Source organism: Musca vetustissima, unplaced genomic scaffold (assembly GCF_032173495.1).
Source record: "Musca vetustissima isolate MV318-11 ecotype Yass unplaced genomic scaffold, APGP_CSIRO_Mvet_v1 utg97874, whole genome shotgun sequence".
NCBI lineage: Eukaryota > Metazoa > Arthropoda > Insecta > Diptera > Muscidae > Musca > Musca vetustissima.
In genome coordinates this window covers 1-26,525 of record NW_026882076.1, presented here as the reverse complement: position 1 = coordinate 26,525, position 26,525 = coordinate 1, and the positions used below count along the sequence as shown (strand labels likewise).

Genomic DNA, 26,525 nt, shown 5'->3' with positions numbered 1-26,525 from the left:
GACAAGAAATTTTAGATAGGCAGAGGATCTTCCCAGGTTCTCTAAAAAAAGGAAGCTTCAACAGCTCTTCGCTAGACAGAATACTTCTACAGAACTTTTACAAAAAGGCTTTCGGGTTTGGCTTTCCTTCGTGAGGTTTTCTGAAGCCTACAGCATTTGCCTTTTATAGGCAGAAGGCTTATCTCAGATCTTCTAAAAATAGAAACAAATCTGCAGCTCTTCTTTCTATACAGAATATTATCAATGGGTCTTCCATCTATAGAACAGATTCATCAAATCTTCGATAGACAGGCTACCCTATTCAGGAAAATAGTAGACAAACTGCAGGATTCAGATCTTCTCTTCAGATATCATATAGATAAAAGGTGTACAGGTCCTCCCGGGTCTTCTATATGCAGAAACTCTTCTTCAGTTTTTCTATGGACCAAATATTTTCTTTAAGTCTTCTAGACCTTCTTAAGGTCGTCCATAATCGAAATGCCTTCTCCAGATCTTCGACAGACAGAATATCTTCTACAGGACTTCCACAAAAAGGCTGTCAGGTCGTCCATACTCAAAAGGCCTTTTTCAGATATTCTATAGACAAAACAAAGAGATCTCCACTTTTTCCACAGCTCCTCGATAGGCACAATACCTTCTACAGAGTCGTCATATTTTCCTTTCTCTCTAACCTCATCTGTCTTTTATTGATAGAAGTCATTCCAAAGGTCTTCTTAGGTTTCCCTCAGATCTTCTAAAAATAGAAAAAAATCTACAGGCGTTTTTCAAGACAGAATAAGTTCATTGGATATTCTATCGAAAGACATGCGAGTCTTAGTCTTAGGTCTTAGACAGAAAAGTCCTGCTCGTCCTTTATTGACTTTCTAGAGGCTGTCTATAGGCAGGCCACTTACTTCAGATCTTCTTCAGGTTTTCTACAGACTGTCTTCTTCGGGCGCAGAGTGTTTTAACACCTTCTTTAGGTTCAATAAAAAACCTTCATTGACAAAATAATTTCCACAGGATGTCTATAGGCAAGGTACTTTCCTCATGACGTCTGTAGGAAAAAGATCGTCATCAGGTCTTCTTTAAGAGAACTTCTTCAGAATTTCTGTAAACAGTCTTTTTCAGGCGCAGAACACCAGAAGTATTTTAAGAGAACACAATCTTTAGATTCTATAAATGCAGAAGTCCTTCTTCAGTACCAGAAGACTTTCTGTAGATCTAAAATATCTTTTTCGGATCTAGAAGACCTTATTTATGCTTGCAATAAACAGAAGAACTTTTTCCAGTTTTCTATAAAAATAAGACTTTTTACAGAACTTCCATAGACAAAGCATTTCTACAGAACACCTTGCTCAGACAGATTATTTGCTCAAAACTATCCTTTCTTGCCCTTCTCAAGTTTTGTATACAGAAGATCTGCTTCAGGTCTCCTGAAGGATTCGTCAGTTCTTTATATGATAGAATACTTTGTACAGGTGTTTCCAACAGAAGACCTTATTCAGATCATATAAAGCCAGAAGATCATCCTCAGGTCTAAATACATTATTTTTCAAGTTTGGAAGACTCAGCCAGGCATACACTCTTCAGGGCTTTTATAGATATTAGATCTTCTGTCGGTCAAGAGAGCTTCTTCCGATATTTTCTTGCTCTCCTCAGGTCTTTTAGGCAGACTACCTCCTGCCTATAGAATACATTCGTCAGGTTATTTATGAAGACTAGCCCTTATTCTGGTAGACAGAAGAGCTTCTTTCTATTTTCCCTTGGCCTCCTCAGGTTTTATAGGCAGAAGATCTGCTTCACGCCTCCTCAAGCCTTCGTCAGTTATTATTAAGACAGAGTAACTTTTGCTGATCCAGAAAAGCAGAAGAACTTCTGGAAGAATCTGTTCACATCTTGGTGTTGTGCATATAGTAGATCTGTTTCCGGTCTATTGACTTGAGATATTCTTCCGATTAAAGGCAGACTTTTTTCTTTAGGTCCTCTATAGAAAGCATATCAAACTTTTTTAAATCAATTTATATTTTTTTTTTCATTTCTTTCCTCTTTCAGATCAAAGAATTGGATCGTTTCAATTTATTAAAGCGCAACTTGGTGCGACCTCCCGTGAAGGACACAGTGACGGTACCCGATGGTGGTTATACAATTGTACGCTTTGAGGCTTACAATCCCGGTTTCTGGCTATTCCATTGTCACATTGAATTTCATGCGGAAATTGGTATGGCCCTGATACTAAAGGTGGGAGATAATGATGAAATGTTACCGGTACCGAAAAGATTCCCCAGTTGTCATGATTATGTGCCAGATTCGAAAGATGATGAAGAGGATATTGATGAAATGGTTATAAATAAACCAGGCCACTCCGATAATGGTGGTTCGGGAAGTATGGGAATAAGCGAACGAATTTCGTGGCATACGATTTTCGTTGTTTTCATTTTAAGTTTAATGATACGAAATTAGTTTCTATGTACGATTGAGTATTGATTGCGAGAAGGACATTCTAAATAAAACTGTGATTTTTTAAGTAGTTAATTAAGGACGTATTTTGTAAAAACAAATAAATATAAATATTTATGGTATTTTATTTGCATACGAAAATATATTAATTAATAAAGTATTAAAATAATGAATAATTTTTAATGGAATTTCGAATATTATTTAAAGTATATACCCAAATTTAAATTATTTGCTTTTAAATTCCCAATAATCCTTACAAGAATTCTTAATTATTTGATCTTTCATGGAAATGAAAAAAATCGAGCCATGTCTGCCGCTTGACTACCTTTATCCTTAACATTTAATATCACTAAGAAGATATTGTCCATTGGCAGCCTTTCATTCATTTATGAATCAGTATTCGTTATGACTTCACTGAAGCCCCGAATATTCTCTCCTTATGTATTTATTCAAGGAAATATTCATTATATTTCATTCGTTGCTGTAGTCCGTTGATTTCTTTTTTGTTTTCATGTTGTTGTTATTCGTTAGTTCGTTATTATTATTTTCCGTATATTTGTATTCATCCGATATTAATGCGAATTTCATTAGCCGAGTCGATACGCTCGAAGAAAAATGTTGGTAAAATATTAAAAAAATAAAAATGTGTCAGTCGGTGTTGTCTCTCGTTCGCAGAAGTATACGGAATTACACACACACATTTTATTATACTCAATCTGTGGAGAGGTACCAGATCCCATCTTCTCTATGTAGGCAAGCCGCTTTCTTCCGTTCTTCTTCTGACTATGTGTATTCCGACTTCTTCAGGCATAGAACACCTACAAGTATTATAACAGAACATCTTCTTCAGGTTCTATACATACATAAGAACTTCTATAGAACCAAAACCGTTCTGTAGGTCTAAAATACCTTTTGCAGGTATAGACCAGTGAGCGGAGCAGTATAGTCGGACGGGGCCGACCATACGATACCCTACACAACTACCACGAACTCTAACTTTCTGAGGATGTTTATTCCGAGTCTGAGTAATATTTCGTGATATTTGCCCCCTCTTGTCCGATTAAAGGTTAACAACACCTCTTCCTTACTTTTTTCGAATATTCAGTACAGTCCTGCTAATTACTTGTCCAGATTACCTTCACGGTGGGTTGTGTTGTGATTTTCGGATTATACTCTACTCGAAAACACACAAAAAATTATGTTTTCCGTCCATTTCATCCCAAAATTTTAATCTGATCATCACCGAAAATTGTAGGCGTTGTTCTTGACCATAACTGGAACTTCATGAAAAATTTCAAAGCCATCAGCGCGATATTTCTCCCTCTAATGTGGTAATGGGTTACTAAATAATATCTGAATACGTAAGCACCTGTAAATTTTTGACTGTAACTCCCACATCTGAGTAGATACATCACTATATTTGGTATCAATTTAAAGGCCAACCACTCCTCTTGGATATGCTATCAAATCCTGGGGACTACATCCTCCAGGAGTAAATATATATGCCGTAGAATACAAATTTTGTCATTTTTCACACAAAAGTCAGGGTCCATTTGACCCGCTAAATATTGACAGATCTTTATCAAAACATGCATGCTTATTCTCTGGCCCGATCCCCTTCTCCATGCAAAAATTCACGGTGTTTGGGCTATAATTGCGGCCTCTGAAGCGACCAGAAAAACCGACAAAAATTTAGTATTTGGTCCATTTCATCCCCTAAATATTAACCGATCTTTTCCAAAAACAATAGGGGTCTTCATTGGCCAGAACCCATCTTACATGCAAAATTTCGTGAATATTGGTCCATAACTGTGGCCTGTATCGTGTTTACAAATTATAATGGACAGACGGACGGACGGACGGACGGACGGACGGACACACATGTCTAGATCGAATCAGCTAGTCGAGATATGACGATTAAAGGTGGGTCTAGGACCAAGATTTCGCGGCGTTACAAACTCTTGGGGCTGCACAAAGCTATAATACCCTGACAACATAGTTGTGTAGGGTATAATTACCTTCTTTCTGTCTTCGATTGGCACACGACCTTTTCAGTTTTCTCAACAAGAAGACTTTTCAAACGCTGCTCTTATAAAATTAATTTTCTGAAAAATGTTGACCATTTTTTGTAGGAGATACCAAAAGGAGCGGACGAATGGATACCATATTCGAACTTGATTTAGAATTGGTAAAAATAACACGATGAGTTTGGCTTACAATATAGAGGCTTAGTAAAAACATAAGGTTAATCAAAGTCTAGTTCAAATCGGATAGTCCGTTCTAAAAGGAGTTGCAAGAGCCATTGTCAGAAACGGATTTGGTTCAAGGAAACATGAGGTCTAAAACCAAGGCACATTTTTGCCCTAGCATAGTAACTTCAGTACGTTGTGCAAACATTTGTGTCAATGGGCCATATTTTTTAGCTTTGGTGCACCATTTACTAAAAATCGGGCGAAACTATATATGGAAGCTATATGAACATATTTCAGTGAAACTTTCCACAGTAGGTTATACTAACTTCAGTACGTTGTACAAAATTTTGCGTCAATCGGCCATATTTTGGGGCCATTTACTTAAAATCGGACGAAACTATATATGGGAGCTATATCTAAATCTGAAACGATTTATCCCAATTTCAAAAGGGTTTGTCCTTAGGTCAAATAAATGAGCTTTGCCAAATTTCATCCAATTCGGATTAAAATGCGACCTATACTTTGTAGAGATGGGCAGTGGGTAAATACCCGGTAAATTGGGTATTTACCCGGTAAATTGGGTAAATACCCATTTGTGGGTATTTATTTGGGTATTTACTATATTGAATCATACGCCCTATTTCCGGTTTCTGTTATCAAATCGATTTAGAATGGATAGTTTTACGATACTTTAAAGACGTGGGTAAATACTTGGGTAAATACCCGAGTTTTTACCCAAAAATTGCGTATAAACTATTTTACTGCCGAACGACTTGACATGTCAAAGCAAACATAGAAATCCGAAAATGGTGTCCCTGGGTTCAACTTTTGTATGTTTGTTTTGACATTAATAACATGTATACAAAATTTTGGCCGCCTATGTCAAGTCGTTCGGCAGTAAAAGAGTTTATACGCAATTTTTGGGTAAATACTCAAAATAGGGGTACCTTTGCATGGACATTTGGTACCCAAAAAGAACATTCTGTGCCAAATTATAGCCAATTTGTTTGGAAAATGTGTCTAATAGACAAAAAATACCTTAAGTCCGGAGATACGGCTATATGGGGGCTATATCAAAACTTGGACCCAGGGACTCCATTTTTGGATTTCTATGTTTGCTTTGACATTAAAAACATGTATGCAAAATTTTGGCCGCCTATGTCAAGTGGTTCGGCAGTTAATGAGTTTATACCCAATTTTTGGGTAAAAACTCGGGTATTTACCCAAGTATTTACCCTCGTCTTTAAAGTATCGTAAAACTATCCATTCTAAATCGATTTGATAACAGAAACCCGGAAATAGGGTGTAAGATGTTGTATTACCGATTCAATATAGTAAATACCCAAATAAATACCCGCAAATGGGTATTTTCCCACCCCTTGGGTATTTACCCAGTAAATACCCGGTAACAGGGACGTACGCAGGGGGGCGGCCCGGGGGGCCCGGGCCCCCCCGAAATGAATTTTTTTCACAGTAAATGTTTGTTTGCAACAGCAAATTTTTTCATTTTGTACTACCGGGCCCCCCCCCCGAAATGAAATCCTGTGTACGTTGCTGCCCGGTAAATACCATCTCTAATACTTTGTTTACAATTTACATGGACAGACGGACGGACATGCATAAATCGACTCAGAAAGTGATTCTATGCACATTCTCAAAAGGAACCCTGGGTCTACCTCTCTTTCGCAGAGGTCTACAGTATTACAAATTCTCCATCTGTGGAGAGAATCTTCAGATTTTCCATATTCAGACTTCTTCAGGCATAGAACACCTACATGTATTTTAACAGAACTCTTTCTTCAGGTTCTATACATGCATAAGACCTTCATTGGAACCAAAGGCCGTTCTGTATGTCTAAAATACCCGTTTTAGGTATTGATGACCATATTTCTGTCTTCTATTGGTAGAATACCTTCTTTCAGTTTTCTGCACCAAGAAGATTTTTACAGGATTTCTTTAGACAAAATACATTCTTCAGGCATATCACACTTTACACAGAAAATATTGGATAAAAAAAAATTCTAAAGTTTTACAACCTGTTGTGGAGGTACCAGAAAGAGTGGACCGATATGTCCCATCTTCCTATTCGAATTAGTTTTGACGAAATTGGATATTCCATTGGCTTCCTATGAAATTTACAAATTCTCAAACTTTTGACCCATTGTGGGAGGATTCCAAATCCGGAGTATGTTCGCATGCTATTTTAAAATTAATTTTCAGCAAAATGTTGACTATTTTGTGTGGGAGATACCAAAATTAGTGAGCCGATATAACATTCGAACTTGATGTAGAGTTTGTAAAAATACGACGATAAGTTTGGGTCATATTGTGGGAGAAGTGCAATCTTCCAACAATATAGAGGCTTAGTAAAAATATTAGGCTGATGAAAGTCTAGTTCAAATCGTATAGTCCGTTCGAAAGGAGTGGGACGATATTCCCCATCTTTGAACTTGATTTAAGATTGGAAAAAAATATTACAATGTCCACAATAGCCATTGTAAGAAAAGGGTTTGGTTCAAGAAAGCAAGGGGTCTAGAACCAATATTTCGATGAGGCACATTTTTGCCCTAGCATAGTAACTTCAGTACGTTGCACAAAATTGTGTGTCATTCGTCCATATTTTGGGGTTTTGGTACAACATTTACTAAGGGGGCTGAAATTACCCCGGATTAAAGGTTATTGACCCCGGATTAAGGCTTAATCCGGATTAAGGGCCATTGACCCCGGATTAAGGCCTAATCCGGATTAAGGTCATTGACCCTGGATTAAGGGCCATTGACCCCGGATTAAAGGTCATTGACCCTGGATTAATGCTTAATCCGGATTAAAGGTAATTGACCCCGGATTAAGGCTTAATCCGGATTAAAGGTCATTGACCACGGCTTAATCCGGATTAAGGCTTAATCTGGATTAAGGGTCATTGACCCCGGATTAAGACTTAATCCGGATTAAGGGTCATTGACCACGGCTTAATCCGGATTAAGCCTTAATCTGGATTAAGGGTCATTGACCCCGGATTAAGGCTTAATCCGGATTAAGTGTCATTGACGGCAGCATAAAGTTAGACAAACGGGAAGAGCTTGAATTCGAAACATAGAATGTGGTTAACCGATGGAAAGTTAGAAAGATGTAGATGTTCCATATTAAAAATTCGTACTTATGTGTATGAAAAGTACTAAAGTTGAGCGTATAGAGATGGAATACTTAAAAATAGGAATTAGGATTACTATTGGAGTACAGGATTGAGGTAGCTTTAAACAATTTTACTTATGTGTACTAAAAGTACTAAATTTGGAACAAGTTGGATTAAGGTAAACATATAGAGATGTAGTCTTGAATTTGGAAATTAAAATGACTGTTGGAGTGTAGGATTAAGGTAGTTTAGTAAATTCGTAATTATGGATACGAAAGGTACTAAATGTTACTAAATTAATTACAATTTGGATTTTTGGTGAACGGAGATTTCCATATAAATTATTATTTATTTGTTTTTTATTCCCTTTTCGCATACGAAGTAGCTGACACTCACTAGTGTAAATATATTTCCTAAATATTGGATTCATTGCAAATTTAGGGCAAAGAAGTACTGACAAAATTGATAAACAATTTCATTTTGTTTTTTTGATAATTAGACAAACTCACAGGTATGTTTCACTGTTGGTTGAGATCGATCCATATATTCGAATCGACCATTCGATAAGTCTATATTCATCAAAATCTAAAATTTCCTGACAACCACAACCTTATTTCATCTCTTCGAGTGTAATTGACTATCGCACTGGGTTGTTTCTTGGTTAATTTTTGTTAACAAAAGTTTATCTTTCTTTGCATCACGGACGAAAATACAGTAACAACAACAAAAACACTAACAACCAGCGGCGAATGAACGAAGAACACGGCGAAGTGATAACGAAATAAAAAAACAGCAGCAGCAGCAATGGCAAATAAAGAATATTTTCATATTGTCAACGTTTAATTAGTATTCATTATTTGCACTTTGCGACCATGTGTGTGAGGGTGTGTATCTGTGTGTGCAAGAGTTCTTGATAAAAACACAGCGGCAATCTTTTAACAACATTCACACCCATAAACACACACACACACCTACAGATATGGATACATGCAACGAAATAATACCGACAATCAACTACATAAAAGAAGATGAATTTCGCGTAAAATACACTCTATTAATTTGTGGAGGCGCAAAGGCGTCGCCGACAAACAACTCTTTTCGGATCCCCGACTCCTTTTGCTTTCCATCACGACAAAAATCCAACGGCAAGCGGGAAATTCGAAAACACACACACACTGTTACACATATGGCCAACCAAAGATTTACACAGTGGCACAGCTGTAGATTTAACAGAGGATATAAGTAGCTCAACTTCCGACACCATACTGTCATGTTTATGATGATGATGATGCGGAGGATAATACGGAGGTTGATGCGAACGCTGAGGATGACTGTGACGTTGATTTGGATGGTCGTCGTAATGATGTTGATGTTGACGACGACGATGGTTGTGATTGTTATTAAGACGACGTTTCGCTCATTGTCACATCCGTTTTTGTGATGTGCGCGAACATATTTTTGATGTTGTTATCATCGTGAGCATGTTGGATTGTTGGTGTTGTTGTAGATCTGATGAATTTTTATCAGAAGCGTTGCTGGCTACTACGAAAAAGGGCCTGAACAATACATGTATGCTTACTTATTTGGCCCAAGGACGAATCCTATTGAAATTGGGAAAATTGATTCTAGGATGATGTGTGGTATGTTTTGGAAAAATCGCTTCATATTAAGATATAGCTCCCATATATATTTTTGTCCGATTTAAAGTAAATTGTGTACCAAAGTCCCTATGTATATTTTGATTTACAAGAAATTTGGCATAGCCTACTGAATTAAGTCTAGAATAATGTGTGATAAGTTTCGTGAAAATCGGTTTAGATTAAGGGAACCCCACCCATTCTCGATTTTAATTTTTCAAGATTTTCAATGGGCTGGTAAATCAATACCAATGCTTGTTAAGGTTTGTAACTTTACACATATATAATTGAAGATTTAAAAGAAGATGTTATGGTTTTGTTGTTGGTTTTTGTAAATAAAGAAGAGTCCTTATTTTTGATGGCGGGCATGATAACTCCTCACTGGAACATCGGAATCCGAAAATTCCAACGGTGTTAGAAAGAGTACATGTCTGGCTCTCGTATGAACTAGGATTATTGACTTTGCTCTAAAATTAACAAAATGGTGGACCTTTGAAAAAATATTTTTGGAAAATCGCCGATTTTTTACCAAAGCCCAAGTCAAAAAGTAAGGAAGATCTTCACCGATTGGCTTTATCCTAGTTCATACGATAACTATACACTCACAGAGAAACGTGTAAAAATTTGAAATCGATTGGATTATTAGTTTTTGAGTTATCGTGCCCGCCATTCGCAAAAAAATGTTTAGAGAAAAACGCGTTTAAAGTTTGAGAAGCCCTTCAGCCGTCACTTGATGCTGACACAATAAATCGGCTATATCTTCAAGAGTTCTTGATATTTTCACTTGAAAATTTTGACCCCGAGAATGGGGGGTCCCCTTAAGATATAGCTCCCATATTTATATATATATATTCGTCCGATTTAAGTAAATTGTGAACCAAAGTCCCTATATATCTTCCAATTTGCACGAAATTTGGCATAGCGTACTGAATAAGGTCTGGAATGATGTGTGTTAAATTTCGTGAAAATCGGTACAGATTAAGATATAGCTCCCATATATATTTTCGTCCGATTTAAGGTAAATTGTGTACCAAAGTCCCTATATATCTTCCCATTTGCACGAAATTTGGCATAGCGTACTGAATAAGGTCCAGAATGATGTGTGTTAAGTTTCGTGAAAATCGATTTTGCTTAGTGTACTGAAGTAAGTCTAGAAAAATGTGTGTTAAGCTTCCTGAAAATCGGCCCAGATTTAAATACAGCTCCCACATATATGTTCGTCCGATTTAATATAAATGGTGTACTAAAGTCCCTATATATCTTTAAATATTCACGAAGTTTGGAATAGCGTATTGAAATAAATATAGAATTATGTGTGTTAAGTTTTGTGAAAATCGGTTCCGATTTAGATATAGCTCCCACATATAATTTTCTCTGATTTAATGTAAATGGCGTACCAAAGTCCCTACATGAATAAAGTCTAGGATTAATCTGCTGTTATGATTCATCTGTTTAATGTACCCAAAGTGGTGAAGGGTATCATATAGACTGCCCCGTCCAACTTTACTACTTTCCTTACTGGTTTATAAATATTTTTCAAAGGTCCTGAAGCGAGCTTGTGCAGTCTCAAGAGTTTGTAACGCCGCGAAATACTGATCTTAGACCCACCTTTAAATATGCCGATCGTCATATCTCGACTAGCTGAATCGATCTATACATGTCCGTCCGTCTGTCCATTATAAATTCTAAACACGATACAGGCCACAGTTATGGACCAATCTTCACGAAATTTTGTATGTAGGATGGGTTCTGGCCAATGAAGACCCCTATTGTTTTTGGTAAAGATCGGTTAATATTTAGGGATGAAATGGACCAAATACTTATTTTTTGTCGGTTTTTCTGGTTGCTGGTTATGGCCCAAACATCGCGAATTTTTGCATGGAGAAGGGGATCGGGCCAAAGAATATGCATGCCTGTTTGGATAAAGATCTGTCAATATTTAGCGGGTCAAATGGACCCTGACTTTTGTGTGAGAAATGACAAAATTTGAATTCTATAGCGTATATATTTACTATAGGACATAGACCCGAGAAGTTGATAATATATCCTAGAGGAGTGGTTGACCTTTAAATTGATACTAATTATATTGTCGGATGTGCTCAGATATGGAAGTTATACATAATAAGGAAATGTGACTGTGTGCATAGTCATATGTGCATACTCCATTAGAGGACGGAAATGTCGCGCTGATCGCTTTGAAATTGTAATGGAAGTTCCGATTATGGTCAAGGACGACATCAGATTTTCTAGTCGCTCTAAAGGCAATTATTATATTCAGAACATTGCATATTTTACAATGTGAAGGGGATGTGACCAAATACTTAGAGCGGCTGTTTAGATGATGATCGGTCAATATTCCGAGGGTCAAATCAACTAAAACCTAAAGTGACCAATTTTTTTATTTTTTGGCGTAAAAATTCACTTCAAGAAAAAATGGAAAATATGTCAGGGTTAGAAAGTGGAGCTGTTGACCTATACTTGATCAAGAGGTTGCAAATATCACGAAATATTGCCCAGTTTCAGAATATAGAACCGCAGAAAGTTAGAGTTCCGTGGTAGTTGTGTAGGGTATCATATGGTCGGCCCTGTCCGACTATACTGCTCCGCTCACTGGTTTATAAACATTTTTTCAAGGACCCGAGGCGAGCGAGGATTTTTTATAAATATCGCCTTGGATTTTTTAACGAATATTTTTACAGAGACCAACAAGGCGTGGATTGCTTAAAAACCTAAAGGGCCTTTAAAATCCTGCACATGAAATATGCGAATATAATTCAGTCCATTGTTGAACACAAATTTTCTCAGTTGTAGGTTGTAATAAATTTCATTTGATTCATAACGAAACCCTTGCATTCAACCCCAACAAACACACGCTCAAACGCTTCAACAGTTTCATTGGGAGGAACATTCAAAAACATATTTCCCTTGAAATGGCGGGCCATTATGCATTGTTCGCCCCCAAACACCGAAAGGAGGTTGTGGGTATCCGCTCGAATGATGTTTTGTTTCATTTGTCACACACTCAGTCACTCACCCAGTCACAGTCGGATATCAGTCATAGTCAGCCTGTGGAGATTTGAACAATTTGGATGGTCTTTTGTCTGGAAGTAGGTGAATGTGGCACTCACTGTGTGTGAGCGAGGGAGCTTTTAACTATGTTCAAGGTCCTTGTATATTGAAATGTATATCTCTCTGTGAGTGTGGGTGTTGTATGTATATATGTATTTGTTTATTTAAATATGCAAATTGTTATTGTTTGCCTTTGTCCTTTGCATATTATTGTTGCCTTTGTTTTTATTTTTCTTTTGTTCTGCTTGTTATTTATAACACCCCCAATATAAAACGCCATGTGAGACAATTTTTATTAGGTTTTCTCCGAATTGTATCTCTTTTGTTGTGGCCAAAATAATTTTCTTATTATCCGAACAATTGTTGTTTGATTTTAATGAAGCTATTTCACGTGAAATGAACTGAGCGTGCTGACAAAGAGATATGAGTTTGTGTTTTTGTGATATGGCAGATGAGTTGTCAGATTCTAATGCGAAAAGGATATCGTGCGACATAATAAAAATTATTTTTATACCCTTCACCACACTGTGGTACAGGGTATTATGTCTTTGTGCATATGTTTGTAACAGGCGAAAGGAAACGAGATAGACCCATGGTTCCTTTTGAGGATATGCATAGAATCACTTTCTGAGTCGATTTATGCATGTCCGTCCGTCTGTAGATGTTAAATTGTAAACAAAGTACAGGTCGCATTTATGATACGATTTGGATGAAATTTGGCACCAGTCACTTATTTGGCCCAAGGACGAACCCTATTGTAATTGCGAAAAATCGGTTCAGATATAGATATAGCTCCCATATATATTTTCGTCCGATTTAAGGTAAATGGGGCACCAAAGCCCCTCTATATCTTTCGGAAGATGTGTGCCAAGTTTCGAGACAAGGCGTAGATTTATAAAAGAATATTTTTCAAAGGACTATCAAGGCGTAGATTTATAAAAGAATATTTTTCAAAGGACTATCAAGGCGTAGATTTATAAAAGAATATTTTTCAAAGGACTATCAAGGCGTAGATTTATAAAAGAATATTTTTCAAAGGACTATCAAGGCGTAGATTTATAAAAGAATATTTTTTAAAGGACTATCAAGGCGTAGATTTATAAAAGAATATTTTTCAAAGGACTATCAAGGCGTAGATTTATAAAAGAATATTTTTCAAAGGACTATCAAGGCTATTTAAAAAGAATATTTTTCAAAGGACTATCAAGTAGATTTATAAAAGAATATTTTTCAAAGGACTATCAAGGCGTAGATTTATAAAAGAATATTTTTCAAAGGACTATCAAGGCGTAGATTTATAAAAGAATATTTTTCAAAGGACTATCAAGGCGTTTTATAAAAGAATATTTTTCAAAGGACTATCAAGGCGTAGATTTATAAAAGAATATTTTTCAAAGGACTATCAAGGCGTAGATTTATAAAAGAATATTTTTCAAAGGACTATCAAGGCGTAGATTTATAAAAGAATATTTTTCAAAGGACTATCAAGGCGTAGATTTATAAAAGAATATTTTTCAAAGGACTATCAAGGCGTAGATTTATAAAAGAATATTTTTCAAAGGACTATCAAGGCGTAGATTTATAAAAGAATATTTTTCAAAGGACTATCAAGGCGTAGATTTATAAAAGAATATTTTTCAAAGGACTATCAAGGCGTAGATTTATAAAAGAATATTTTTCAAAGGACTATCAAGGCGTAGATTTATAAAAGAATATTTTTCAAAGGACTATCAAGGCGTAGATTTATAAAAGAATATTTTTCAAAGGACTATCAAGGCGTAGATTTATAAAAGAATATTTTTCAAAGGACTATCAAGGCGTAGATTTATAAAAGAATATTTTTCAAAGGACTATCAAGGCGTAGATTTATAAAAGAATATTTTTCAAAGGACTATCAAGGCGTAGATTTATAAAAGAATATTTTTCAAAGGACTATCAAGGCGTAGATTTATAAAAGAATATTTTTCAAAGGACTATCAAGGCGTAGATTTATAAAAGAATATTTTTCAAAGGACTATCAAGGCGTAGATTTATAAAAGAATATTTTTCAAAGGACTATCAAGGCGTAGATTTATAAAAGAATATTTTTCAAAGGACTATCAAGGCGTAGATTTATAAAAGAATATTTTTCAAGGGCCAACTGAGGCGTGGATTTATTAAAGAATATTTTTCAAGGGCCAACTGAGGCGTAGATTTATAAAAGAATATTTTTCAAAGGACTATCAAGGCGTAGATTTATAAAAGAATATTTTTCAAAGGACTATCAAGGCGTAGATTTATAAAAGAATATTTTTCAAAGGACTATCAAGGCGTAGATTTATAAAAGAATATTTTTCAAAGGACTATCAAGGCGTAGATTTATAAAAGAATATTTTTCAAAGGACTATCAAGGCGTAGATTTATAAAAGAATATTTTTCAAAGGACTATCAAGGCGTAGATTTATAAAAGAATATTTTTCAAAGGACTATCAAGGCGTAGATTTATAAAAGAATATTTTTCAAAGGACTATCAAGGCGTGGATTTTTTCATAAAAGATAATATTTATAAAAGAATATTTTTCAAAGGACTATCAAGGCGTAGATTTATAAAAGAATATTTTTCAAAGGACTATCAAGGCGTAGATTTATAAAAGAATATTTTTCAAAGGACTATCAAGGCGTAGATTTATAAAAGAATATTTTTCAAAGGACTATCAAGGCGTAGATTTATAAAAGAATATTTTTCAAAGGACTATCAAGGCGTAGATTTATAAAAGAATATTTTTCAAAGGACTATCAAGGCGTAGATTTATAAAAGAATATTTTTCAAAGGACTATCAAGGCGTAGATTTATAAAAGAATATTTTTCAAAGGACTATCAAGGCGTAGATTTATAAAAGAATATTTTTCAAAGGACTATCAAGGCGTAGATTTATAAAAGAATATTTTTCAAAGGACTATCAAGGCGTAGATTTATAAAAGAATATTTTTCAAAGGACTATCAAGGCGTAGATTTATAAAAGAATATTTTTCAAAGGACTATCAAGGCGTAGATTTATAAAAGAATATACGTTCTATCCAATTTTACTAATAACTGTAATTTTCAACAATTGAATAAAGATCTATTGGAGGAAATTTTGAAAAGGAATTCAAGGGCAGATTCCATACCAATTTCTTTAAATTGCGATATGACAGTCGAACTTGATAAATATTTTAATTTTCGTCTTATAATTGCCCAGGGTGTTGAAGAAGTGCGGTAAGTATTTGAAATATTGAATAGAAGTCTAGATAACTTGTAAATTATTTTAAAATTTCAGTTTGGATTTAAAACATTCCGTTGAATATATGAGATCGTTGCAATCAATTGAAACGACAGTTATCAAATTCGTGATAATTCTAAATAATGAACAACCGTTTGCCCAGCAACTAAAGGAAATGGAAAATATATTTCAAATCTTATTCAATGCCTACATTTTGGATGTAATTATTATAGTTCCTGGTTCGGAAAAGCTTCAGATTTTCAGTTATTTTCCTTTTACTGATAATAATTGTTCCTGTGTAACTCCGATTTTATTGTTCAGTATTAAACACGGCTCGAAACTTCTGCCATTGAAACACCATGATTTATTTCCAACGAAAACCTCAAATTTATTTCAATGTCCAGTTAAAGTTGTTGTCTGGAATATTCCACCTTATATTGAAGTAAAAAATGATACAAATGGCGCCCTAACAATTTATGGAATTGATGCATTCATTTTGAAAATTATTTCGGATACTCTTAATTTTTCGGTTGTCCTCATGCCTAACGAACCACCAGAGTATATCTCAGGATATGTTTATCCCAATGGGACGACTTTGGGTGTTTTTAAAATGGTAAGTAAAACATATTTTTATACCCTACACAACTATGTTGTCAGGGTATTATAGCTTTGTGCAGCCCCAAGAGTTTGTAACGCCGCGAAATATTGGTCCTAGACCCACCATTAAATATACCGATCGTTTTATCTCGACTAGCTAAGTCGATCTAGACATGTGGGTCCGTCCGTCTGTCCATTATAATTTGTAAACACGATACAGACCACAGTTGTGGACCAATCTTCACGAAATTTTGCATGTAGGATGGGTTCGGCCCAATGAAGACCCCTATTGTTTTTCGTAAAGATCGGTTAATATTTAGGGGATGATATGGACCAAATACTTAATTTTTGTCGGTTTTTCTGGTCGCTCCAAAGGCCGCAAACATCTCGAAGTTTTACATGGAGAAGGGGATTGTGCCAATGATAATAATCGGTCAATATTTAGCGGGTCAAATTGATCCAGACTTTTGTTACAAAACTTGTATTCTATAGCATATATATTTTCTCCTTTGTGTTTTTTTCGAAATTTTACCCAGGCTCGAAATAAAAATCCGCAGTAAAATAGAGTTCTGTGGTAGTTGTGTAGGGTATCGTATGGTCGGCCGCGTCCAACTATACGATCCGCCCACTGGTTTAAAAATATTTTCAGGGTATTCCTATAGGCGTGAATTTTTTTAAAATATTTTTTATTGGTACAACTACAGGCGTGGATTTTTTGAAAATACTTTTTAGGGTTTACCTATTGGCGTGTTTTTATACCCTTCACAACAATGTGGTACAGGCTATTATGTCTTTGTGCATATGTTTGTAACAGGCAAAAGGAATCGAGATAGACCCATGGTTCCTTTTGAGAATATGCATAGAATCACTTTCTGAGTCGATTTATGCATGTCCGTCCGTCCGTCTGTTGATGTTAAATTGTAAACAAAGTACAGGTTGCATTTATAATCCGATTTGGCTGAAATTTGGTACAGCTCATTTATTTGGCCCAAGGACGAACCCTATTGTAATTGGGAAAAATCGGTTCAGATTTAGATATAGCTCCCATATATATTTTCGTCCGATTTAAGGTAAATGGTGTACCAAAGTCTCTGAAAATCTTTCGATTTGCACGAATTTTGGCATAGCGTACTGAATTAAGTCTAGAATGATGTGTGATAAGTTTCGTGAAAATCGGTTTAGATTCAGATATAGCTCCCATATATAGTTTCGCCCGATTTTTGGTAAATGGTGCACCAAAGTCCCTCAAAATCTTTCGATTTGCACGAATTTTGGCATAGCGTCCTGAATTAAGTCCAGAATGATGTGTGCTAAAGTTCGTGAAAATCGGTTCAGATTTAGATATAGCTCCCATATATATTTTCGCCCGATTTTAGGCAAATGTTGCACCAAAGTCTGTGAAAATCTTTCGATTTGCACGAATTTTGGCATAATTCACTAAATTAAGTCTAGAAAGACGTGTGCTAAGTTTTGTGAAAATCAGTTCAGATTTAGATATAGCTCCCATATATAGTTTCGCACGATTTTAGGTAAATGGTGCACTAAAGATCCATAGCTAGGCCGATTGACACCACGTACTGAAGTTAATATAAATTAATCTCTGATAAGTTTCCTTGAAATCGGTTCAGATATAGATATAGCATAGCATCCATATATAATTTCGAGTTATTCGTATTAATTGTACACCAAATAATCAATGGGTGTCGGATTGAGATTAAACTATAAACAGTGCAGCATACCGAATAGCGTGTGTCAAGTTTGCTTTAAATGGGTTTACAAAATGTACCATAGGTTGCAGAATGACATGTGTAGGGATTAATGTTAGTCGGTTCAGATACAGATAAAGATCACATAAGTTCGTTCAATTGCATGTTAATTTTCCTTCGAAAATTCGACATCTTTTAGGATACATATGTTGAATATACCCAAAGTGGTGAAAAATTTTTTTCAAAGGACCAACACGGGAAGGACTTTTTAATGAATATATTTCTCAAAGGATCGAGTCGAGGCTTTTTTAAAATTTTTTTTTAAAGAGCAACAAGGCGAGGATTTTTAAAAAATATTATGTCAAAGGATCAACAAGGCGAGAATGTTTTAAAAAATACATTTTCAGAGGACCAAGACGGCGAGGGTTTTTAAAAAATATTTTTTCAAAGGACCAACAATGCGAAGATTTTTTAAAGAATACTTTTTCTAAGGACTGACAAAGCGAGACTTTTTTAAAGAATACGTTTTCAAAAGACCAACAAGGCGTGGATTATTTAAAGAATATTTTTTCGAATGCCATTTTTCTCTTCTTGGATATATCTCTACTTATTTTGTGTTTTTCATTTCAGCTTCAGGAACAACGTGCCAACCTAACAATTGGTTGTGTTGGCTGTCAAATAAATCGCCTACAAATAACATCCGGTTCCATACCATACTTCTTGCCAACATTTGTGGTTATTCTCAAGAATAGTGTGGTTATAAAATCACGAGATCTATTAGTACGGCCATTTACATATCCAACATGGCGTCTCATAACATGCGTCGCTATTCTGAAAATGATAATTTTCCCCATTATGCGAAAACGTCAAATTAAATTATATACCATATTTCTTATGGCATGGTTATATGTATTATTCTTCCTACGTATCAGCTATGAGGGTGTGATGTATCATGTCATTACAAATCCACCTTATCAACCTCTACCCAAAACGGTTAGGGAATTAATTGCACAAAATTACACGCTCTTTGTTGATTATTCTACATATCGGGTATTGGAAAAGCAACCATTGCTACAAGAAAGATCACACAGTGTTAATTGCGGTCCAATAGAGCTGTTGGAACAGATAGATGAGCTGCCGTACAAAAGTGGTATTCTAACAACAAATGTCTATGTTGGCCATTTCATGAAGGCGCGTATGAAAAATCTCACTCGTTACTCGGTGTTACATGAGAAAATATTTAATGGTTTAAATTGCATTTACTATACGAGAGGTTCGTATCTAGCCCCAGCTATTGATCCGATTTTGCAGCGTCTAATCGATTCGGGTATGCGAAATAAATTCTTTAGAAGCTTGAGTTTAAGCAACGTACCAGCAAGCACAGCAAAATGGCAGCGTGTCCATCCAAAGAATCAAAAATTCCGATTGGGTTTTACATTTTTACAAGTCGTCTTTAAAGCTCTGCTGCAATTTCATTTTGTTGCTTTTGTTATATTTTGTGGAGAAATTATTACGCACAAATATCTCAGAAATTGTAAAATCTATAGAAAATTCAAACAACAATTAATAAATAAAATAATAAGTAATAAATAAATAAAAATTTTGTGTGTGTGTTTCATTTAATTACGACAATTGTAAAGGTATTTGATCCATATGAGACTTATAATTAATTTTTATAAAGACAGATTATATTCTACCTAAGTGTTACCAGACGTCATTTGACATCGGAAAGTTTGATATGTTCTTTCAGAAACGTAGTTAGTAGAGTTCTACGTCCGTTCATGATTGCGTTGGTATTATAGCTTTGTTTGACCTCAAAATATAGGTTCCATTTTTTAGATCTGCCTACGAAAAATTATAAATATAATCTTATGTTTTGGGGTCGTCCCCAAAATATTCGGTATTTTGATGGTTATATTTTTATACCCTTCACCACACTGTGGTACAGGGTATTATGTCTTTGTGCATATGTTTTAACAGACAAAAGGAATCGAGATAGATCCATGGTTCCTTTGGAGAATATGCATAGAATCACTTTCTGAGTCGATTTATGCATGTCCGCCCGTCCATCTGTTGATTTTAAATTGTCGCATTTATGATCCGATTTGGAGGAAATTTTGCACAGCTCACTTATTTGGCCCAAGGACGAACCCTATTGACATTGGGAAAAATTGGTTCAGATTTAGATATAGCTCCCATATATATTTTCGTCCGATTTAAGGTAAATGGTGTACCAAAGTCCCTATATATCTTTCGATTTGCACGAAATTTGGTATATCCTACTGAATTATATCTAGAATGATGTATGCTGAAAATGAAAGTCTCTGAAAATGATTTGATTTGCACGAATTTTGACATAGCGTATTGAATTATGTCTAGAATGACTTGTGCCAAGTTTCGTGAAAATCGGTTCAGATTTAGATATAGCTCCCATATATAGTATCGCCCGATTTTAGGTAAATGGTATACCAAAGTCCCTATATATCTTTAGGTTTGTACGAAATTTGGTATAGCCTACTGAATTAAGTGTAGAATGATGTATGCTAAGTTTCGTGAAAATCGGTTCAGATTTAGATATAGCTCCCATATATAGTTGCGGCCGATTTTAGGTAAATGGTGCACCAAAGTCCCTGAAAATGATTTGATTTGCACGAATTTTGGCATAGCGTATTGAATTAAGTCTAGAATTGCTTGTACCAGGTTTCGTGAAAATCGATTCAGATTTAGATATAGCTCCCATATATAGTATCGCCCGATTTTAGGTAAATGGTGTACCAAAGTCGCTGCATATCTTTCGATTTGCACGAAATTTGGTACAGCCTACTGAATTAGGTCTAGAATGATGTGTGCTAAGTTTCGTGAAAATCGGGTCAGATTTAGATATTGCTCCCATACATAGTTGCGGCCGATTTTAGGTAAATGGTGCATCAAAGTTCCTGAAAAGCATTTGATTTGCACGAATTTTTGCATAGCGTATTGAATTAAGTCTAGAATGACGTGTGCTAAGTTTCGTAAAAATCAGTGCAGATTTAGATATAGCTCCCATATATAGTATCGCCCGATTTTAGGTAAATGGTGTCCTTGCAAATCTTTTGATTGACAAGAATTCTTGCATAGCCTAATAAATGGTGAATGGTATCATATAGTCGACCCAGTCCGAATTTACTACTTTCCTTACTGGTTTTATTTGGGGTGTGTAAATGATAATAATTATAAATATTGATCGACCATTTAAGGAAGTCCATATAACGCTATACCCCAAAGATCGGTATTTTTGGGTGCTTGAGCACATTTCTCAGTTTTTGTAGCTACCATAAATGGTACCACCCCAATTTCGGCATTTTCCAAACCGTGAGGACTGTAATTGGGTTCTGGAAGGCTGAATTATATACAAATGTGTGCGGTGTATATATAGCTATAGATAGATGGGTGACGTAGGGACGTAGATCTGTGAAGCCAAGCAACGGCTCTATTTGGCTTAACATGACAAAGCCCAGGCTTATCTTGCTTCCTCTTTCATCTCAATTGTGGACACTGACCTCCCCGCGGTGTCACCTGGGGCAGCCACTTTCATCATCCGTTGAATTTGTGAACTGATGTAGGTTGATACGTCGGGTTAGTTGCCCACACTCGGAAAACCAAACCCTCCAAAGTTGATGACCCCCGCAATCGTATAAAGGTCGAATCTACACTTGGAATGTGCGCACGTTGTACAGAACAGGCGCAGTTTATGCATTGGCGTATGTACTCAAGAAGTACAAAGCCGATATTATTTCCTTACGGGCAATGCGATGAAAAGGGACATGCGTAAATAAATCAAATGATTGCACACTGTATTATATCTGTCATAAAACGCGACATTAATTTGGCTGCGGGTTTATGGTTAACAGGAGAATAAAAGACCTGGTTCCCAGATTCACTCCAATAGATGAGCGAATTACTATAATCCGTATAAAATCGAAGTTCAGTCTGTATAAAATCGAAGTTCAGTCAGTCTTATTTGCACCCATGCTCCTACGGAAGGCAAAGATGAACCGACCAAAAACGTTTTTACGAGCACCAAGAAGACCGCTGCCCTGGCCATAGAATTAAAATACTGCAACAATATTTTTTTGCCCAACCGTCGAAAAATGCACCCTCCATGAAGTAACATCCGACAACGGCATGAGGTTGATTGAAAATGGTAGTTAGCAGCACTAGATTCAAGTATCTAGATGTACATAAGGTCACCTGGATTTCTTCTGATTAAGCAAGGAGAAATCAAATTGACCCTGCTGTGATAGACGGAAGGCATCCATTCAGTGTTTTAGGCGAATATCGTTTCAGAACATTGGGCAAGAAATTGCCCAATCCCTACAAACTGCAACACTTGGGTACAAAAGACGACCATCAAGAAACCCATAGTACTTAGTGCTACAGATTTGAAAAACGCAGTGTATAGGGTAACCCTGCACACAGTAGCAACACGTAATGCGAGAGAGAATAATCGGGAGAAAGAGTGGGAGGAGAAATGTAATTAAAAAAAGAACAAGAAAAACGTGAACGTGAGCAAATTAAGATGCATAAGAGTCAGAATGAAGTCCGGAAATTTTACCAACGAGTAAAACGCCAAAAAGAAGGCTTTGGTGCATGCATATCCTCCTGTAAAGATGAATAAGGAAACCTGATGAAAGATACAGACAGCGTGCTGAGGATAGGGAAAGAGCATTTTGAAAAGCTTCTGGTATGAAATAGTGGCGGAGAAAAAGATACCCCAGAACCAATAAGAGATGACGGTATAGAGTATATACCACCTAGCCAAGATGAGGTCAGAATAACAATCAATCGCCTGAAGAACATTAAACCAGCAGATGCCGATGGATTACCAGCCGAACTAATCAATACCGGTTGTCAGATGCTGATCAGGAACATGTACCAGCTGATTTGTACAATTTGGCTATAGGAACGCATGCCCAATGATTGAAACGTCAAAGTCCTGCGTCCCGAGCATAAAAAAGGGAGGCAAGACGATATTTGCCAACTATAGAGGAATAAGTCTCCTTCCCATTGCATAGTAGCCATAGTGAAGCCAATGGTCAATGACATTATTGGACCATACCAATGCGGCTTTGGACCTGGCAAATCCACCACTGAACAGTAAATTTTTTTTTTTTTTTTTTGATTTAATTCGAATCTACACTAATTCAAGAATGTCCCTACAAAATTTCAAGTGAAAATCTCAAGAACTCTTGAAAATATAGCCGATTTATTGTGTCAGCATCAAGTGGCGGCTAAAGGGCTTCTCAAACTTTAAACTCGTTTTTCTCTTTTGCGAATGGCGGGCATGATAACTAAAAAACTAATAACCCAATCGATTTCAAATTTTTACACGTTTCTCTGTGAGTGTGTAGCTATCGTATGAACTTGGTTAAAGCCAATCGGTGAAGATCTTCCTTATTTTTTAACATGGTTTTTGATCAAAAATCGGCGATTTTCCAAAAATATGTTTTCAAAGGTTCGCCATTTTGTTAATTTTAGAGTGAAGTCAATAATCCTAGTTCATACGAGAGTCAGACATGTACTCTTTCTAACACCGTTGGAATTTTCGGATTCCGATGTTCCAGCGAGGAGTTATCATGCCCGCCATCAAAAATAAGGACTTCTCTTCAATTACAAAAAAACAACAACAACAAAATTTTTTTGTAAATTATTTTTCTTCCTTTTTAAATCTTCAAATATGTATGTGCAAAGTTACAAACCTTAACAAGCATTGGTATTGATTTACCAGCTCATTGAAAATCTTGAAAAATTAAAATCGAGAATGGGGGGGGAGGGTTCCCTTAAGTAAATATTCTTCGGTTGATGTAGATTCGAATAAAAAAAACAAGTAAAAACGTCGTTATATTCGGCCGGACTGAACTTTTTTTGCCCTCCACCTCCACCACGTGAAGTCCAGTCAAAATTCCTTGAGTCGATCGGCACATTTATATGATGAGTACATTATAGTTTATTTGAGAGTAGGTTGTCCATGTTCAAAAAAAATAGTGTACCAAAACGCAGACACTCTAGTTGGAATGCTTAAACGGAGCATTTTTATTTATTTTTTATTCACCAGGAATCCAATATGTAACTCCCGTGAAAAATGCGATTAACAATTTATTAATACCGAAAAAGAACGAAACTATAGGTGGGGATATATCATATCGTGGACCTATATATACACCGCACACATTTGTATATAAATCATCCGTTCAGAACCCAATCACAGTCCCATCGTTTGGAAAATGCTGCTAAAGTCTTCAAAATAGTGAAATGGGATGCTACCATTCTATGGTAGTTACACCAAACCCAGACCTCCCAAAACCATACCATTATATAGTGGCTACCTGAAAACTTGGGTAAATTTTTATAATTTTTGGTAGGAAAATTTTTACTCAGTGAGGGTCCCAAATATTAAACTGCTCTCAAATATCACCCAAAAATACCGATCTTTGGTATCTAATATGATCCAATATTAGGGGCTACTCAAAAATTGTACCAATATTGATAACGGCTTGAAAAAATCTTCTATTAAAAACTCCACGCTTTGATAGTCCTTTGAAAAAATCTTCATTAAAAAATCTACGCTTCTAAAATCTTCGTTTCTGTAAATAATAATTTTAATAAAATCCACGCTTCTACATATCCCCCAAAAACAATTTTTATTTTTAGTTTTATTTTACTTTTCAATACCACTTATTTATCGTGATTTGAGACCATCTTCCCTTTCTTCACTCACTTAATTAGACGTCTACAGAAGCAATTCAATACATGCTTATACCCTAGTCCATCATATTTTTTATTAATTATTTATTGGCTAGCTTCAGCTGGATATCTTTAAATATTTATTTCAGTTACAAAAAACTGACATTAATGTCAATATATTTTTTTTATAATGTCAAAATTATCACATTACACCATCAATGCAATTGCATTCCTAAAATTGTCATTTATCAAATCCCCTTCGGGAATTTCATATTGATTTAAGCATTAGCAGGCAATATGTCATATCGCTAGCAAATAAAATCAGAATATCCCACAATTCTAAACTAAACTGGTCATTAAGTGAAACCAAACGAACGGAATTATGATTTATTTTTATTTTCTATTAATAAACGTTTTCGTTCGAATCGAATGCAATAATCAAACACATGTGGAATTGCTGAATGTTACCTTGGAGAAAATATTTTATGGTGTTTTTGAACCGAATTCAATAACTGTGGAAATTGTGTGCAATGTAGCTGGAAATATAGGTCAAGAAGAATTTAATAGAGACCTTGTGGAGAGAATATTGAAAATCAATGCGGGATTAAAAAATTCAATACCGATTTTCTTGAATCCTCCAACAGATGCAACACTGGAGGATAGAATTAAATTGTTGGTGGTCCAAGAATCTGAGGAAGTGTTGTAAGTACATATAAAGTAAGGGTTAAGATCCTCGAAAAGAGAAATTTTTATTTCTATTATTTCGTATAATATTTACTTATTTCCAATAATATTTAGATCTCAAATAATATTTAATTTTTTTTATTCCAGTTTGGATTTGGAACGTTCGGTGCACGTCACCAGATCTCTGAAGACCGTACACAGTACAATTCCAAAATATTTAATTATTCTAAACAACGGTCACGATCATCAAAGGCAAGAGCAGTTCATGACAATGGAGCGAATATTTCAACACTTATTCCATGCCTACATATTGGATGCTGTTATTTTAATACCTCATCACAATACAATTGAAATATTCACCTATTTCCCGTTTCAATCTGAACACAATTGTTCAAATTTAAAACCTATACTGATACTCAAAATTCAGGGCATTCGAACACAAGAACCCATTATCACATATGGTGATTTATTTCCACGAAAAACCTTGAATTTTCATCAATGCCCCTTTCGAGTTGTGGTATGGAAGACACCTCCCTATATAGATTTTATAGAAAATGCAATGGGTTCAATATCACTGAAAGGATTTGATGCTTCTGTACTGGACATATTGTCGGAGGCATTAAATTTCTCAGTGGTACTAATACCCAATGACCCACCAAATTACATCTCAGGGGTTGTATATCCAAATGGAACTGCAGTGGGTGTATTTAAAATGGTAAGTTTAAACAAACATATCGCTATAAAAATATTCATTCAAAATTCCACATTCTTGGAAAAAGACTCTTCTTTAAAAATCCACGCATTGATAGTCCTTGGAAAAAGACTCTTCTTTAAAAATCCACGCCTTGATAGTCCTTGGAAAAAGACTCTTCCTCAAAAATCCACGCCTTGATAGTCCTTGGAAAATGACTTTTCTTCAAAAATCCACGTCTTGATAGTCCTTGGAAAATGACTTTTCTTCAAAAATCCACGTCTTGATAGTGCTTGGAAAAAGGCTCTTCTTTAAAAATCCACGTCTTGATAGTCCTTGGAAAAAATCTTCTTTAAAAATCCACGTCTTGATAGTCCTTGGAAAAAATCTTCTTTAAAAATCCACGTCTTGATAG

The 26,525-nt window shown here is 35.6% G+C and overlaps 1 protein-coding gene across 1 annotated transcript in view; it reads left to right on the top strand.

Moving 5' to 3' along the window:
- LOC133328261 (uncharacterized) overlaps positions 1-26,134 on the top strand; it is a gene marked incomplete at both ends in the record, with an annotated part of 29,935 nt that extends 3,801 nt beyond the window's left edge. The window contains 6 exons of the mRNA XM_061536810.1: positions 2,035-2,365; positions 15,570-15,705; positions 15,767-15,929; positions 18,643-19,339; positions 25,380-25,437; positions 25,567-26,134. Of these exons, the coding sequence (XP_061392794.1) occupies positions 2,035-2,365; positions 15,570-15,705; positions 15,767-15,929; positions 18,643-19,339; positions 25,380-25,437; positions 25,567-26,134 (1,953 nt within the window). The remainder of the gene's footprint in view (positions 1-2,034; positions 2,366-15,569; positions 15,706-15,766; positions 15,930-18,642; positions 19,340-25,379; positions 25,438-25,566) is intronic.
- Positions 26,135-26,525: the final 391 nt, after the last annotated feature.